Source organism: Amphiprion ocellaris, chromosome 23 (genome assembly GCF_022539595.1).
Source record: "Amphiprion ocellaris isolate individual 3 ecotype Okinawa chromosome 23, ASM2253959v1, whole genome shotgun sequence".
NCBI classification, from domain to species: Eukaryota; Metazoa; Chordata; class Actinopteri; family Pomacentridae; genus Amphiprion; species Amphiprion ocellaris.
In genome coordinates this window covers 23,208,013-23,226,580 of record NC_072788.1, presented here as the reverse complement: position 1 = coordinate 23,226,580, position 18,568 = coordinate 23,208,013, and the positions used below count along the sequence as shown (strand labels likewise).

The 18,568-nt window shown below is 38.9% G+C and overlaps 1 protein-coding gene across 8 annotated transcripts in view; it reads left to right on the top strand.

The window, feature by feature from the left end:
* si:ch211-200p22.4 (phosphatidylinositol-binding clathrin assembly protein) overlaps positions 1-18,568 on the top strand; it is a 120,227-nt gene that overhangs the window by 24,968 nt on the left and 76,691 nt on the right. For all 8 annotated transcript variants that reach the window (XM_055007669.1, XM_055007673.1, XM_055007672.1 and 5 more), the window contains one exon: positions 6,557-6,699. In XM_055007669.1, coding sequence (XP_054863644.1) covers positions 6,557-6,699 — 143 coding nt within the window. The remainder of the gene's footprint in view (positions 1-6,556; positions 6,700-18,568) is intronic.

The following is an 18,568-nucleotide window of genomic DNA, read 5'->3' as shown; positions in this document are numbered from 1 at the left end:
AGGGAACTGCAAAAGTAAGATTCATTTTGTCAACAAAACACTAAGATATTAGTCCATGACATTGTGTTTTCAAGACAAAAACTTAAGAACATACCAGTGTCGTTAACGCTAATGCTACTGCTAATGTCAACGCTAATGCTGCTGCTAATGTCAACGCTAATGCTAATGCTTCGGTAGCGGGACCTGCAAAAGTAAGATTCATTTTGTCAACAAAACACTAAGATATTAGTCCATGACATTGTGTTTTCAAGACAAAAACTTAAGAACATACCAGTGTCGTTAACGCTAATGCTACTGCTAATGTCAACGCTAATGCTGCTGCTAATGTCAACGCTAATGCTAATGCTTCGGTAGCGGGACCTGCAAAAGTAATATTCATTTTGTCAACAAAACACTAAGATATTAGTCCATGACATTGTTTTCAAGACAAGAATATTCCGTCCAACATTTAGCTGCGTTTCTTTCTAAAAAGGGGAATCTTCTGCTCTATTTAGAATTAAGGGTGAAACAGACAAATAATTTTCCGATTAATGCAACAAAACTATGCAAAAGTGCCTGTTCAGATTCATTAATTTAACTACAGAGTCTAATCCTGCCTGTCTGAACTTGTTAAAACAGCTGCAGATTAACTTGTCTCTGATGAATTTGTCTACCATTTGACCAAATTCTGCTTTTATCAGTTCAGTTCATAAAATGTTTGGAAATTATAGCAAGAAATTCTATTTATTGCTGTAATTAAATTTAAAAAAATTATCAACATCTTGAAGGATTAGATTAACATTTTAGGAAATGTGCTTGTGATGAGTGTGACGCTAAAGCTAGGAGGCAGCTAGCTTAGCATAAACCTGTAAGAAGATAAACGAGATTCATTATGACAATTATTGAGCTGCAGATACGTGGATGTGTTTTTGTAATTGGGTGGAAAGATTTCCAGCCACTTGGTGAAAGAGCAAGTAAGTTTATCTCTTAAAATCTGAAACTGCTTTTTTAGAAACGGGCTTCTCCAAGCTAAGGTGAGTCAGTCGTCAACCAAAATTTATTTGAATTGAAAAAATTAGTTTATTCTGTCAATGCTATTCAACAAAAAATGAGATTAACTAATTACAAAGCCTCTAATTAATTAAATAATTTTTTAATCTCGTCCCACAACTAATAGAAATGTAGTTTTGCATTAAATGAAACCCCAGTTAACAAAAACCTCTGAATGTTTCTGCACTTTCGCCAAAAACCCTGAAAAACGGGCAATGAATGCGATGTGAAATGTGGGAATTGTAATTAAGAATTTGGATATTTACAACCCAAAATAATTAATTAGAAGCATATAATCTTTAATCGAAATGATCCTGCTCGACGGCCCTAAACGCCTGATGCCTGACGTAAAACGTGCTGCGGAGGAAGGCAATTAAATTAAAACTGGACGGTGCAATCAGATTCCCACCTAAACCCTCAGCTCAGGCTCCCAAAGAACACTTGTAGTCGCGCAACTTTTGACATTTTTGTGGTGTTTTTTTCTCTCGTCTATCTTGTAACGTGAGGACGCCAATTAGCGAGGTCAGATAATTCGCGCAGGTAAGAGATGTGGAGATGTTTGGTCAGAGGATCGTTAGAGTGAACGTTGTGTGTTTTGCGGTGGGGAATAATTGCTCAGGAAGGAAATATAAAAATAAATAAAAAAAGACATCCCCAGCTGTGCGTCTGCTGCGGACCACACGAGGACGATAAAGCGAGGCGAGCTGTGTGTGGATTCCTGCAAATTGTCTGGATGAAGAGACACTCATGTCTCGTATGTGTCATTATCTCTTCCCTGATCATCCTCTGTTTTCATTCTTTTCTCTTTCACTCTGTTCTCCTGTTTCCCCTTTTTCTCGGCCATATGTTTGTCCTTTCCTTTTTCCTCTCCGGGATCATTGGCATCTCATGCTTTTACACTCCTGCCTGATTAAGTCAGCACATGTACCCTCTTTACATTATCACTCGTGCACGCTCGCTCGTGCACGGTGGTCCCCACAGACCTAATCAGTCCATCTCTTAGTTCCCTCTCTCTCACACCACTCCAGACCTAATGAAAAAACATGAGATCTGCTGAAAAAGAAAGGCAAGATGGACAGATGGAAAAGAGAGAGAGAGAAAAACAAAATGGAGCGCAGGCAGAGAAGGACAACAGATGAGCAGCGAGGCAATTAATTCATTAACAAAGCCTCCCTGTACCTGTTTCCACTTCACAGACAGTAATTGTCTCCAATCGGCATTCATAATATCGTGCAGTCGGACGGGTTGCAGGGAGGCAGAAAGCCACGGTGAAGCTTTTGAAAAAGACCGTCAGCCGCTAAAAGCAGCTTTTGTGTTCCATTACTCTGACACTCTTGTATTGACTGAGTGGTCCGGTGGCTAGGGAGAGGTGGATGATTGAGAATCGTCCTGGAAGTGTGCTGTGGTTTGTTACTGTTCATATATATATATATATAAACATATATATGTGTGTTTGTGTGTGTGTGTGTGTGTGGGTGAGTGGTTGAGGGAGATAATGCGTTAAGTGAGTGGAGGAAGATGGGGCTTCATTGAACGTGCTCGGACACCTGATTATGATGATGAAGCCTCCCGACGGGACTCTTTCTGCAGTAGTCTAATGAGAAGCTGTTTCCGTAGTTACCAGGTGTGAGAGCCGCCAGCCCATAATGTCCTGTGGTGAGGAACAAAGGATGGGCAGAAGAGGTGGATTGTAGAGGGAATGGGGTCGGAAGTGGAGAGGCGAAGGAATGAAAGGGGCGGAGGAAAAAAATGAGACAAAAAAACAAAAAAACCTGATATTGGGTGTGAATGATCAATTTATCCGTGTGTGTCTGTATTGATGTTCCTGCCTGAATGGCTCGCTGTGGGTGTTTGCATGTGGCGAGAGGAGACGCCGAATCTTTATAATAAGCCAAGGGACCTGAACACGCGTCAGCTCAAATTGATCTCTAGTAAAGTGGTGAGAACGGCGAGGTGGGGCCAGATGTTCGCATCTGGACGTGGAAGTAGTAATGGAAAGGGGCTTTTATGCGGACATTAATTGAAGTAGCTTAATAAGCAACTGGGCCTTTTCTCTGTTTGGATAAAAAATAGGCCATCTGTCTTCTCCCTGTTTTCTGTAATGTGGATATTTCCAAATACATGCACATTTATGTTTTCAGCGTCAGGCTGGTGAACAAAGTATTAGGGCTGGATCCGAATATTCGGTTGTTGTGGTGGTGTCCGAATATTAATTTTGAGATACGAATATTCTGTACCATTATTTTTTAAAGAAAGGCAGTTTTTTTTCAGTGAAAATAACATTAAATGAATGATAAATCCAGTGCAGACATTGTTAATGTGGTAAATGACTATTCTAGCTGGAAACAGCTGATTTTTAATGGAATATCTCCATAGGGATACAGAGGAACATTTCCAGCAACCATCACTCCTGTGTTCTAATGCTACATTGTGTTAGCTAATGGTGTTGAAAGGCTCATTGATGATTAGAAAACCCTTGTGCAGTTATGTTAGCACATGAATTAAAGTGTGAGTTTACATGGAAAACCTGAAATTACCTGGCTGACTCCAAGCTTTTGAACAGTGGTGTAACTCGCTGCACATGAACCATCTAACGCAACAGCTCAGCCACACAATGCTTCGAATGTTTAGTTTTTGTGTGTATTTACTTCTGCGTTAATATTGAGGTCTTATTTGGGCTCCAGAATAAAGAGAGTGTTGTTTCTAACTCGTCCTTCCCATAGATAAAGTTGCAGAACATTAGGAGCACCTCATCAATGAAGACATTTAAATTATTTACTGAATAATGTAACAAAAAGACGTCTAACATTATGGTTGGGTGGCTGAATTATGTAGCCTTAGATTGTATAAGTGTACTAGAGTAGAGTGAGTGTTCAATTTAAAAGCTGTTATTCTGCTTGTCTTTATTCTAAAGAGTCATTTAAATCAACTCTGCATGATGAGCAGCAATGAAAAACTTCAGTTTAGTGACTAAAACCTGCGTATTTTTGTGGTTTTAGTGTTTCACTGTACATTTTTTTCTGCACTTTTGATTTTTGTATACATTTATTTATATACACTGTTTTTAATATCTTTTTTGCACATTACATATTTGATATACTTTAGCTGCATTTTAAATCTGGCCATAGAATAGAAAAGAAGTGAATATATATGTATAGTATGAGTTGATTTATTGATTATTTCATCATTTCCTTGGTCAAGAAAAAGTCAGCAAATTGTGAAAACTGCCTGGTAAGAGTCCAAACTCCAATCTCCAGATGTCTTTTTTATTTAAACAGCAGTCTTACACCAAAGGATGTTAATTTACTGGGAAAAAAAAGGATTCTGGAGCACGGTGCTTAAATCTCAGCCTTTTAATGTGTCTTCATCAGAGCTGCTCCAGCTGCAGTTTACTTCTGGATATGAACTTACTATCCAAGAAGACGATGAAATGGAGAAAATAGCCACATCTGAGAGGCTGGCGTTTTGTTTGGAAAACGGCTTAACTGATTATTAGCATTGCTGCACATGAGCTCTCAGTTTAGAATGTAAATGAACTAGCTGGTGAGGAGCTTTGTAAATAAATCATAGTGAAAGTGAGCAGTTTTATTAATCACAATCAATAAATCAAGTGGTACTTGAGAACGCGCAGTACGTCCTGTTAGCTGTAAAACACCTGTGTGCTTGTCAGTGTCACAACTTAATGGGACATTAGAGAGCTCTCCATGTTTCTGCTCTCGGAGGCTGCTGCTTGACGTTGTCACGCCTAAGGTTCAATTTTCCTCCAGGTTCAGCGAATGAGTGACGCTTAAGACACCGAGAGGGAAAGTTCTGCTGACAGCTTTGTTCGCTGAAGAATTCAGATGAAATTTGTGCACTCCCCCGTCGCTGTTCTGCAGGGACACCACCTCTACATCCTGGGCTGAGCACCACCCAAGCAGATTGTGGTTTTTTAACTGTCCAGTTACATTGCCAGTCAAATTGACCCATTTTAATATAAAAAATTCAACAAAAAACGTCAGAAGTGTTTTTTCGGTATGAACTTTCTTCTGCTCGGCTTAATAAGTATAATCAACATATAAAATGAAAGTGGTTGATTTCACATATTGGCACCTTTAACAGAAGAAGTGTTAATTTATCAGCAACGCTCCATAAAAAGAAGAAAATTCAAAATGTGAAATAAAGTAAAAGTAAAAAAAATCAATATCATGTAAAAATATTGTGTTTTATATGTAGGGCTTTCCAGTGTACATAAAAATGTTATTTTTTTTTATTAAAAACGAGTGAATTATCCTCATTGAACCATGATCTGTCAGAGGTAAAGAGCACCACTGCACTAAATATTGATTGAAATGATTAGTAATGGAGTTAATGAGAGATAAACAATATTTATTGGGATTTTTTTGGTTTCTGACATTTTTGGATAATTAAACATGACCTAGGGACATTATTGCTGTTCCTGAGAAATTAACCTAACAGGAGGGTTAAATAAAAACAAACAAACAAAAAAAAACAAGTCAGTGTTTTTCCACACGATGTCGTTGATTAACTTAATGGTTAAAAGCGTTTCACCTCTTGAACATCTCTCAAATTTATTTTTCAACCCTCCTGTTGGTTCGTTTTACGGTTTACATTTTGTACTATTTACATTTTTTTGACGCTATTCCTTGGCATCCACTTAGAAACTTTGCGTTTTGTACTTTATATTCTTTTTTATTTCTATTTAAAGACTAATATTGGTGTAATTAAGGTAGGAACACTAACAGTGTGTAGCACCCTCTTGAAATCCATGGGTTTCTTCTTATTGTTTTTTTTACCGGCTTTTGAATCACAAATTTGAAGGTGTAAAATTACTCAAAAAAGCATGAAAATTTACATACAGATCAGGACTGGCGAAAAATTTCATATTTTAGAGGAATTGCATAGGTGTGAGCCATATTGGCTCAATAGCGCCACCTAGCGCAACGGGGACTACGGCCAGTATGTGTCACCTACAGCTATGCAGTTTGGTACACATATGTAACACATCAAGATGCACAAAAACGTCTACGGCAATGATGCCCAAAACCCAACAGGAAGTCGGCCATTTTCAATTATGTGTCATATTTTGGATGATTTTGGACTCATTTTTGCACATTTTCAAAAGCTATAAACTCAGTCGGGGTAACCCTGATTTGGTCAGGATGTACATCAGGCATGGGTGATCAAAAGTTGTCAAAACACTCCGCAATACTCTGTGGGCGTGGAAATGGCAGCTGGCCATACATGTTCCAATCTGCCTCAAATGTTACATGTGCCATCGGTCAGGCCCTGATGATATTCATAGACCAATATACAATCACAGTGATGGCGCCACTTGGTGGACATGCTTGGGTTCACTGACCAGCAAGGATGCGAAAACCCGACCAACGCTGCTTGCAGCTTTAATTGTGCATGTTTCACTAAACTTCGTTGATTGTACTCTATCAGAACAGTTTCCTCGGGGATGAATAAAGTTGATCCTATCTTATCTGAACTCTGTGTGTTGGCTTTCTGTTTGCTTGGCCAGATTTGATCCACTGCACCAACGAGATGAACGTCAACATCCCCCAGCTGGCGGACACGCTGTTCGAGCGCACGGCCAACTCCAGCTGGGTGGTGGTCTTCAAAGCCCTCATCACCACCCACCACCTCATGATGTACGGCAACGAGGTAGGAAATCACACATGAACAACAGCAACGCTGCAGGACGCATCAATAAGAGATATTATTACTCAACTCTGTCTCGCCCACATGCTCATAAACATACACATCTGGATCTTTTATTCATGTCCACACCGACTGTAGACGAGTGGGAGGACTTGTGTGCATGTGGACGTACTTATTGAACACACGACGTGGATGACTGAAATAGCTGCAGAAATTAATTAGCTCAGCACGGGCTAGGAGTAAATGAATAATCAAATGAATTAACATTATTATCAAAACATGGTTGGAAGCCACAAGAAGAAGAAGATGCTCTCTCTGTAGATTTGCATTGAAACATTCAAAGACAAACTAAATTAAAATCCCAGTAGCCCCGCTGTGTTCCGGAGAACTTTTTCTATTAATTGAGATGAATTCCGATCAGGAAAAATGGTTTATATGTGACCGTGCAGCTTCTGAATGGGACAGTGGAGATTTTGTAGATTCGTTCTTTTGTACTTTTATTAATTTATTACCCACATAGAAGCAGACTGTCCTTCAAATACACCATTGTAGTTTGTACTGATCCTCTACTTCCCAGGCTGTTAATAATTCATTCTCTTTAACACAAAACCGATAGAACACAACGTGTTTTTACATGAAAGTATACTTTGATATTCAGATACCCTTTGCTGCTCGCTATAGTGGTATTGTGCTAAATGCATATTTTATGAAAACAGCAGTCCGAGCTTTTTGCTGCTTTGTTGTGATTTGCCATAAACAGGAAATCTATGGCCACAATTTGACGCATTATTAGGGTCTGAGCACCAAGAGTGTGAAGATCCTACTGAAACCCATGGGTTGATTATTAAACGTTCTCTGTCCGACAGAAAGAAACACATTTTTTAGGCTCTAAAAATACTTGAAAACGCGTGAAAATTTGCACACACGTCAGGGCTGGCGCAAAATTTGATATTTTGGAACATTTCAAACATTTATTACGACAAGTACGTGTCACCTAGACTTGTGAAATTTGGTACAAATATGTAACTTGTCAAGATGCACAAAGCTGTAATTGACACCTATGCCCAAAACACAACAGGAAGTCGGCCATTTTGAATTATGTGTCATATTTTGAATGATTTTGGGTCATTTTTGGACACTTTAAAAAGCTACAAACTCAAACTCCGACAGAGCTGAAATTTGGCCAGGATGTACTCCAGACATGAGTGATCAAAATTTACTAAAATGCTCAGCAAAAGCCTGACGGTGTAGAAATGGCAGCAGGTGGAATTTCGACATTTGGCCATGAAACAGGAAGAAATGTCTAACTAGCCTGTACATGCTCCAATCTGCCTCAAATTTCACGTGTGATCAGACGCCCGCCCCAATCACAGCCATAGACCAAAATACATTCTCGGTTGCAGTGCCACCTGGTGGACATGCTTGGATTCGCTGACCAGCAAGAATGCGAGGACCCGTCCAATGCTGCTTGCAACTTCAATTCCTTGTTATATCTCTTTTAGATGATAGAGTTAAGTGTAGTTTTTGACATCTGATTGAATAAAAATGTAATTGCAGCTTGTAATATGTCATTAAATTCTACCCATTTGTTTTAACACAGGAGAATAAGTGTTTGTTATTCCATCCGGCCGCTCTTGTCTGCCCCTCGTAGCTTTGTGTTGTTTGAATAAAGCTCCAGTTTCATATAGTTTCATATAGTCACGGGTCAAAGGAGTTTTCACACCGTCTGATCGTTGTCCTTTAAAGCCATGACAAATCTGATTGGTATTAAGAGTTTGACAGAATTTAACTAGTGTGCAAAACCGTTATCAAAGCAAATCAATAAAGAAAAAGAGACCATTTAAATTTATAATGTATCTTACCTTGTTTCAACTTTATTTCTTTTGCTTACTATATGAGTTCACTGTGTTATTTAATACTTCAGGTATAAATAAATCTATCTCCTTAACTCACTTAAAAATCTGAGTTTTGGTGAAATATTTGATCATGTAATAACGTGCCATTGCTTTATGTTTCTGAAATTAGCTATTTTAATTGGAGCTTTTACCTCAGTGCACGCAAAATCGCTATTCTACAGGGGCACCACCACTACATCCCGGGCTTTGCACCACCCAAGATGATTGTGATTAATTAACAACACAACAAGTCAGAGTGTTTTTCCCACCCAAGACAACAACAACAGTGGGGAAAAAAGGTTGAATTCAACATTTCAAAAGTGACTTTGTGCAAAAAAATTCAACAAACTGTCAAAAATGAATCCTGTTTAATTATATAATTTAGTTGAGTATATTTAGTGCTATGTTTGGTTTTTCTACGCCATCATCTACAGCCTTGTTAAGTAAAGAACACGTAGCTTAATGTGCTCAAGTTGTACAACAACATGGTGCATTTATACCAGTTTCTCAACATTTGGTTAGCAGTGGCAGTTAAAGGTTTACAACTGAACTTGGCGTTGCTGCACATCCTCTGCTGCTGCTCGGTTTGATGTTTCTTGGACAGCATCTGCAGTTTAAAGTTCACAGAAACAATGAGGTGACAGTTTTCTCCGGTATTTGATGGATCATTGTTGGAGCATGTGCAGGCGGTTTAGCGGACATGTTTTGTTAAACGACGGTAGAGTGTGGAAAGTTTTTTTTTTTTTTTAAATGGAGGAACAAGATATCTGTCCAGAAGAATATCCATATTTTACAGAGTACAAGGCCTCAGGGGTTGCACAGTGGCTTGGTGGTCAGCACTGTCGCCTTGCAGTTAGAAGATCCGCAGTTTGCGTCCCGGCCTTCCCGGGATCTTACTGCATGGACTTTGCATGTTCTCCCTGTGCATGAGTGGGTTTTTGTGGGTACTCCAGCTTCCTCCCACAGTCCAAAAACATGCTGAGGTTATTGGCGACTCTTAATTATCCATAGGTGTGAGTGTGATTGTTTGTCTCTATGTGTAGCCCTGTGATGGACTGTTACCTGTCCAGGTGTCCCCTACCTTCACCCTAAGTCAGCTGGGATAGACTCTAGTGGGCTAATGGATGGATGGATGGACGAGACCTCAGAGATTCTTTGCCCCTGTTTTCTGTCTTTGTTGCTCTCAGTTCTGTCATATTTACTGTAAAGACACCAATCTATTGTATTTCTTGCTAAGAAGAAGCAAATTTCCCCAAATCTGACATGATTCTTTTGACCCTTAGATGCTCCAGTGATTGGACCCTACAAGGGTTGGAGCCGAATATCCGAATATTCGGTCGTTGTCGTGGTATCCGAATATTCATTTTGAGATCCGAATACTCGGAATACCCCCCCAGGTCGAGTAGCTGCTTTACTGTCATTAAGCATCGGAATTTCTCAGTCTTGCAGACTGCAGTGACCTCTGGGGTTAGTGTTACTTTTCATTGGCCAGTTAGCTGGCTGTATCACGTGGACCTACCAACTCTGACATCACGCTTCACTTCGCCCGCGTTTGTCAACAGACGATAAAATGCAAAGACGGAGATATCCATGCTAATGCTAACGCTGTCGGACTCCAACGGACTCTGATGATAACACCCCCTCTAATATCCAGAGCCCAGAAATTGCTACTCCAACCAGCCCTAGACCCTACGCTCTTCCATAAATGAGTCAAAAATATGTATAAGAATCAATGTGTTTTTCTAGCAGTTTTATCATGTTGGTTAAAAATAATCATTTGTATTATTGTTTGTGTTATTTTTTTGTCCACACAAGAGTGATTTCATGTTTTAAATATGTTTATTTTTCACTATATCACAGGTTTTGAACATTTTTATAATAGATAAAGAAGAATATTACACAGAACAACAATGGAAGAATCTCCAACATTTTGTTGACATTTTCCACTTTTTTCCTTCAAGTTTGCATCACATCTTGTGTGATATTATCAGTGATAAAGAGCTTGGGGTAGTAATACAAATATTACAATTTCTTTAAAAATATAAAAGGTAACTTAGAAATTTAAATGGAATGGTATCAAAAACAGATCTTTTTGAGGAATAGCTGGAATGTGAAATGATGAAAACTTTTCATCACAAAGATATTGCAAGAAAACAACCTCACTGGATCATTTTTGACCCACTCATACTAAGGGTTAGTAAACGCAACTGTCTCTGCACATATCATTGCAAAACTGAGCTTTTCTGATCCTTCTAACTGCAAAACAATAACTGTGAGATACGAAATAGTGCCTAATTAGGTTCATATTCATTATGCACTCTTGCATGACAAAGCCAATGTACTATATCGTCTTGTACACGAACACACAATAGTCACAACTGACACACCCTGCACCACATTCTTCTTAATTTCCGTTAATTTGGGGAAGCACTGCTTCCCCGTTTAGCCGAGATCACTTGTGTCGCCATTATGTAACCCTTCCGTTCAGCATTTCGTTGTTTATTGCATGAATCTAAACTTCCTGTGAGAAGGGGAAGCTCTGGCTGTGAGATCATCGCGTTCAGGCCGCCGACAGAAGCCTCTAAACGCACTGACACCCAAACAGCAGCTGCATTTTAGGTGCAGAGGCTCCAGAATTAGACGTTTATGTTGGTGGTGTGGAGACAAAGTGACACCTTTAATAACAACACGCTTACATAAAGCAGGACCTCACTGCTCAGAGAGACGTCACATCATTAGGCCACTCCGTCTGGGAGGAATGCTGAAGCTATGGAAATTCCTGCAACATTTTGATAAATCATGCTAAGTAGGTCAGTGCAGAGCGGCGGGGAGGCGGCTGAGAGGTATTCCCGAACTGTGCGCTGATTTATCTCCGAGTTGTCACTGTCACATTAAACCTTTTTGAAGTTGATGTCTCACCTAGAGGGACTTAGCAGTGATTGCGGCGTGATGCTAATTCCTAATTTGTGCTCGACTGTGGTGGCAGATAATTAGGGAATCTAATTCTAGTGGAGTTATTGTTGTTAATAAAGCTTCATATTGTTGTTTCCATCACTAATCCATTATAAAGTGGATGTACAATGTGTTCCCCTTGTTGTACAAATTAAAAACACAAAGCCATACGAGGCATTAAAGTAATGACAATTCAAGCGCGATGACTGTTTAAAATGCAGCGTTTTATTGGCAGAGTGCTGCTGTTCGGTGGTTATTAAATTCAGAAGCTAACTATGTAGCGTGTGCAGTAATTGAAAGAGTTTGTGTGTGAGCAGAGTGTGAGGCTTGGGGCTGTAGTGGAGAGTGTGTGCTCATCAGGCGGCATTCATCAGGCCTGTCAGGACGGCCGTGCTGACGGAGGCTCGGCGGCCAGGTGTCCCTGCTCCCTCGTGGCCGTCCCATCCATTACAGTCAGAGCCGGAGAAGTCTGGCCGTAAAATTAGAAACCACAGACCCACAGAATTGGGGTCAATAGACTCTCAGATCAACACCGCTGACCAGAGACAGTCTGTACAACATCTGACCAGTGCTCCCGTAGTGAAGAATGGGCGTTTTTATTTATTTAAAATTTTTTGACACGAGCTGTAGTGACTTTTGACGCGAATGGAAATCGCTGCATGTCACGAAATCTAATTTTAAGGCAGAATATTTGATAAAGTCATGATGGATGTGAGCATCAGAGAGCCGACATGTGTCACTTTACATATCAGATGTTGGCACGTCAGCGTCTCACTCCTCTGATACGATAAAGTCTCCTCCGTGAAATGTTGTTTTCATGGCTCACCCTGCTTTAAAGAAGCACTCAGACTTCAATTACTTGATTTTTCTGGGATTTTAATGGCAGTATTTAAGTCTCTGCTCTTGGAAATTTAGACTTTGATGATTTTATTAATCAGAGGGAAATGAAGTTGCTTCAGCAGCATGGATATTTAATAAAGTGGTAAACAATAAGTCAACACAGAATATTAGGATATAAAGTGAAGGTAAAATACAATAAAATATAAAATCAAATAAAACAGAAATAAATTATATTAAATCATATTAAATTAAATTAAAATAAAATGGAAATAAATTTTATTTTATTTTATTTTAATAAAATGTAATAAATAAAAAATCAAAAATCAACAGAGCACACAACAGTGACAGTATTTTTATTTTTTTTAAGAGAGTGATACAGAAATGTTCAAATGACATAAGAAGGTGCAGATAAGTTTACAGATATAATGAACTTAAACCTAGACTTAAATGCCTTAAGTTGTTACAGCAGCGTTGCTATTCAATAAAGGGGTAGACGATAAGACAACACAGAATATTAGGGTATAAAATGAAGGTAGAATAAAATCAAATTCAATTCAATTAAAATAAAGTGAAATAAGATTTTAAAAAATAGTTAATGTAGAAAAAATAAACAGCATATACAACAGCGACAGTATTTTTAAAATTTTTTTAAAGAGTGACACAGAAATGTGAAAATAGCCATCCCCAGAGGGACATTAAATTGTTACAGCAGCGTGGATATTCAATAAAGGGGTAAATAATAAGACAACACAGAATATTAGGTTATAAAATGTTGGTAGAATAAAATTAAATTAAATTAAATTTAAATAAATTTAGTTAAATAAGATAAAATAAAGTGAAATAAGCTAAAATAAAATATGATATAGAAAAAAAAACAGAATGTACAAGAGTGTCAGTATTTTTTTTGAGAAGGCCAAAAAATAACTTTAAATTTAAAAATAAATAAATAAATAAATAAAAACATGGAGATGACTTTTAAAGCATTTTTTAAAATTTTTTTTACATGTGGACCACTTTAGACCAGGTCCGGGTATATATTTAGGTTTTTTATTTTTGTTTTATTATAGTTGTAAAGCACTTTGTGATTTTCTATCTGAAAGTTGCAATACAAATACATTTGACTTATTTAATGAGAAATTGCGGGACATGGATAAATGATGGCATTTTTGTGTCATTTTAGTCGTGTGGTGACAGTGAAAATGGCCAAATATGTGAGATCATATGACGCATATATTTTTCCGTGTGTCTGGACTAAAACAGATCGCCTCTCCTCGCTGCACACTTCCAGCTGCTCGGTCAACAACTGAATGTAAATCAGCCGACAGTAATATCTGAACATGTATTTAAATTTCTGCTGTGTTCGACGTCGGTCGGTCTGTCAGCAAAATGCAGCCGTTTTAAATGCAGCCAGTGTCCCTGATAATATATTCAGCTTTCAAATCAGACATGAGAAATTGCCATTCAGAGCACATAGCAGGTGAATTAAGTTTTAATATCTCTCCTTTTCCCTCGGCTGCTGTATTTGTTAAAGCTTTGGGATGGTGATTAGAGGAACAGTGTGTGTGGCAGGTATTGATACTCATTCCATTCTTCACCTCTGGTTTTTTCCTCCCTGCCAAGAAGCAATCCCGGCCCGCTCCCCCGACGACACCGTGAATCTCGCGAGCGATCAAGATCCGGTCGATATCTTTGATTTCACTTGTGTGTGTAGCTGCAGAATTTGTCACTTGGAGCTTCTGCTTCCGGCCGTTTGGATTTTAAAGTTTGACTTTAACTGCAGGCAAGGGTGCGATCAGTCCCGGCTCCTCGCCTGGCTATTGTCTCGGTTGTTATCATTTGTCAGCGTGTGCCTCTGCTTCCAAGCCTTTGTATCTCGGGCCAATATGTACCAAAAACAACCCAGCAGGAAACCCCAAACAATGGCTGAGGGAGCTGTTTTCCATGCCTGCTCTCCCAGCCACAGCATTCCTCCCGCTTCCCTCTAGGGAGGCTGTCGGCTCCGTCTCCAGGGAGCGTTTGATGCTTTGACCACCCACGACCCCAGCAGGCCTGCAGAGAGACGAGGACATGGGAGATAAAGAGGAATTCCAAGAGCAGGGAGAAGATGTGACGGATGATGGAGGACGAAACAAGTGAAAGAGTGATAAAAGTTCTTCCTCCAGTGGGTGTTTGACCCATAATCCATCTGAGCTGCTCTTCTTTCCCAGCATTTCTTGCAGCTAAACAATATATCCCCACATTTGGTGAAGCTGCTTTGGTTAACTTACTAAGCCAGGAGTGTCAAACATACAGTCCGCGAGCCAAAAGCGGCCCGACAGAGGGTCCTATCCGATGTTCACAGAGGTCTAGATGTTGGTGTTTATAGAGGTCTAGATGTTGGTGTTCATAGAGGTCTAGATGTTCATAGAGGTCTAGATGTTCATAGAGGTCTAGATGTTGGTGTTAATAGAGGTCTAGATGTTGGTGTTTATAGAGGTCTAGATGTTCATAGAGGTCTAGATGTTCATAGAGGTCTAGATGTTGGTGTTTATAGAGGTCTAGATGTTGGTGTTCATAGAGGTCTAGATGTTGGTGTTCTTAGAGGTCTAGATGTTGGTGTTCATAGAGGTCTAGATGTTCATAGAGGTCTAGATGTTGGTGTTCATAGAGGTCTAGATGTTCATAGAGGTCTAGATGTTCATAGAGGTCTAGATGTTCATAGAGGTCTAGATGTTCATAGAAGTCTAGATGTTGGTGTTCATAGAGGTCTAGATGTTGGTGTTCATAGAGGTCTAGATGTTGGTGTTCATAGAGGTCTAGATGTTCATAGAGGTCTAGATGTTCATAGAGGTCTAGATGTTCATAGAGGTCTAGATGTTCATAGAAGTCTAGATGTTGGTGTTCATAGAGGTCTAGATGTTGGTGTTTATAGAGGTCTAGATGTTGGTGTTCATAGAGGTCTAGATGTTGGTGTTCATAGAGGTCTAGATGTTGGTGTTTATAGAGGTCTAGATGTTGGTGTTCATAGAGGTCTAGATGTTGGTGTTTATAGAGGTCTAGATGTTGGTGTTCATAGAGGTCTAGATGTTCATAGAAGTCTAGATGTTGGTGTTCATAGAGGTCTAGATGTTGGTGTTCATAGAGGTCTCGATGTTGGTGTTCATAGAGGTCTAGATGTTGGTGTTCATAGAGGTCTAGATGTTGGTGTTTATAGAGGTCTAGATGTTGGTGTTCATAGAGGTCTAGATGTTCATAGAAGTCTAGATGTTGGTGTTCATAGAGGTCTAGATGGTGTTCATAGAGGTCTAGATGTTCATAGAGGTCTAGATGTTCATAGAGGTCTAGATGTTGGTGTTCATAGAGATCTAGATGTTGGTGTTCATAGAGGTCTAGATGTTGGTGTTCATAGAGGTCTAGATGTTGGTGTTCATAGAGGTCTAGATGTTGGTGTTCATAGAGGTCTAGATGTTGGTGTTTATAGAGGTCTAGATGTTGGTGTTCATAGAGGTCTAGATGTTCATAGAAGTCTAGATGTTGGTGTTCATAGAGGTCTAGATGGTGTTCATAGAGGTCTAGATGTTGGTGTTCATAGAGGTCTAGATGTTGGTGTTCATAGAGGTCTAGATGTTGGTGTTCATAGAGGTCTAGATGTTCATAGAAGTCTAGATGTTGGTGTTCATAGAGGTCTAGATGTTGGTGTTCATAGAGGTCTAGATGTTGGTGTTCATAGAGGTCTAGATGTTGGTGTTCATCCGAAAATGAATCCTTACTGTGGAAATATTTAATCCTTTGACACCTATTTTCTCGAATTCGCAACATACTACTTTCATTCAGACTGCAGCAGAGATAGCAAATCCATTCCTCCAATGCCATTTTGTGCGTATTCAGTGCCTTCCTCGGAACCTTTTGCAAGCACTGGTTTCTCGTAGGACCGGCCGGAGTGGGACCTAATTATTATATATCTGTTCTATGTATAATAGACAAATTAACAATCTACACTTATTTTAGCATCAGCTGGAAAGCAAAAACACACAAAAAAAGATTTTTTTTATTTAATTCTAAATAAATTCAGGCGTCAAGGGGTTAAAGATGTCGAACATCAGGTCAAGCCTGTCAATGCACTGCCACAACTTTTATGTGTAATTTTATACATTTACAAATCATAGAATAAATTAACCTTCTTCCTTAATAGTTCCCATTTAGTTTATATGGTGTGATGGTCAGGATTACTACACAGAGGTGGAAATAAAAGGGGAATTTAACATAATCTCTCAATCTTGACAAGTTGTTTTGATCATAAAGTAAAATACTATATTGTTCAGTTCCAGATACACTGTGACTGTAAGTTGTATTGTGTAAATAAAGGATAAACTGAGGCATAATATTGTTGAAATGTTGCTTATTTTTTAAAGAAATTTCAGTTTGTTCAGAATGTTTTGCTAACAGATGGTTCCTTAAATGTGAACTTTTTCAAAATTGTACTTTTTGCACTAAAATGAAGGGAATTTTTTTTAATTTTAGGTTACTATGGTCTGATTTTACTGATCAAATCGGGCTAGATGTGTCTAAGCACCATCCACTGTACAGCAGCTATGAAACAAAACCTCAAAAGGTGACATGTTGACTATATTATCCAAACCTAAACTCGTGGAACTATATAAAATCACAGTAAGTTAACTGAGCGAACCTAAAAAGTGTCAGTAACTTGCAAAAAAAAGTGTATCCAGGAAAGATTATTCATACAGATGAACACCTAGTATTTGCTGCATTTTATCAAACAGAAACAGGTTTAAAAGCTAGATTTCGCCGGCCCAGGTCGAAAGGAATTGTCTAGACAAGTAATATTTACCATATTTGTAGTTTAGCATTAGCATGCTAGCATTTGCTAATTAGCCACTAACAACGAGTAGATATTTGGTCATAACTAAGTGTGCAGGACCGATTTTGACCTGAATGTGCGATGAAAAGTGAAACCAGTTCACTCTGAGGGGAACATGTATGTTTCATGGCAATCCACCCTATAGCTGTTGAGGCGTTTTAATCAAAAATTCATATGTGGAAATTATGAATGTCTGCAAAATTTTGTGCCTGTTCATACAGTAGATGAGGAGATATTTCAATGAATAAAAGATGACCGGACCAGCTGGTAGCATCAAAGGAAGGGTCAAGGGAGGCGTTAGATCGCATCCAGTGGTTAATATTAAGATCTGTGCAGAATGTCATGGTTTTGTTCTTTAATTTTTGTTCTTTTGTTGCCTTAAAATCAAAAATGTTAACCCTCATGGTAGTGAGATCAGCAGGCCTGATCCTCTGGGGAATATCTGAGCAAAATTTCAGAGCAGGCCGAGTAATATTTTTTGACATACTTTAGTCTGGACCAAAGTGTCGTCTAGATAAAGCAGCACCTCTTTTGCACAAGACTTGAATTGTTAAAGAGGTTTTTACAGCCAATCTTTGCTATCAATTACCACTGCAATGGAGTAGAGAATGTTGTAGAGATGGTTTTGCAGTCTTCTGCAATCTGTTTTAGGTAAATGGTACAACAAATAACCAATGTGATCGGCTAAAATTGCTAACTAATTAATTAAAACTCTGACATGTGGGAGTTACCGCTAACAGTGATCATATAAAACCGCATGTTAATATATTGATTTTACTGATCAATGCAGCTGCACAATAAAGATGTTAAACTTTAAACTTCATATATTTAAACATGATATTATATTGAAGTGCATTTAGGTCTGACTCTGTCTCATAATGCTGGAAATCACTTTAATTTGTGGCCAAATCAAAGTGAAACTAAAGTTACTGATTGAATATTCTCTGTGATAAATACGATTTCTGCATCACCAGCTGAATATATGTCAGGTTTCCATGGCAACACGGTGCATACAGTGTGTGATGCTGTAACTACACGGCTTCATTCAGTAGTTTTAGTAACGTACAAATCAACAGGTTTGCAGATAAAACAGTTGGCTTCAGCTGAGAATCTGTATCATAAATAGTCATCAGGAAACGATCTGGTTAAAGGGAGACACTTCTTAGCACTGCTCCACAGCATCAGTTACCATGGAGATCTAGCTCCACAGCATCAGTTACCATGGAGATCTAGCTCCACAGCATCAGTTACCATGGAGATCTAGCAGATTAAAAGCCTTCCTGACACTGAAAACTCTGACTTTAGGCTCAACATCCCTGCTAACACT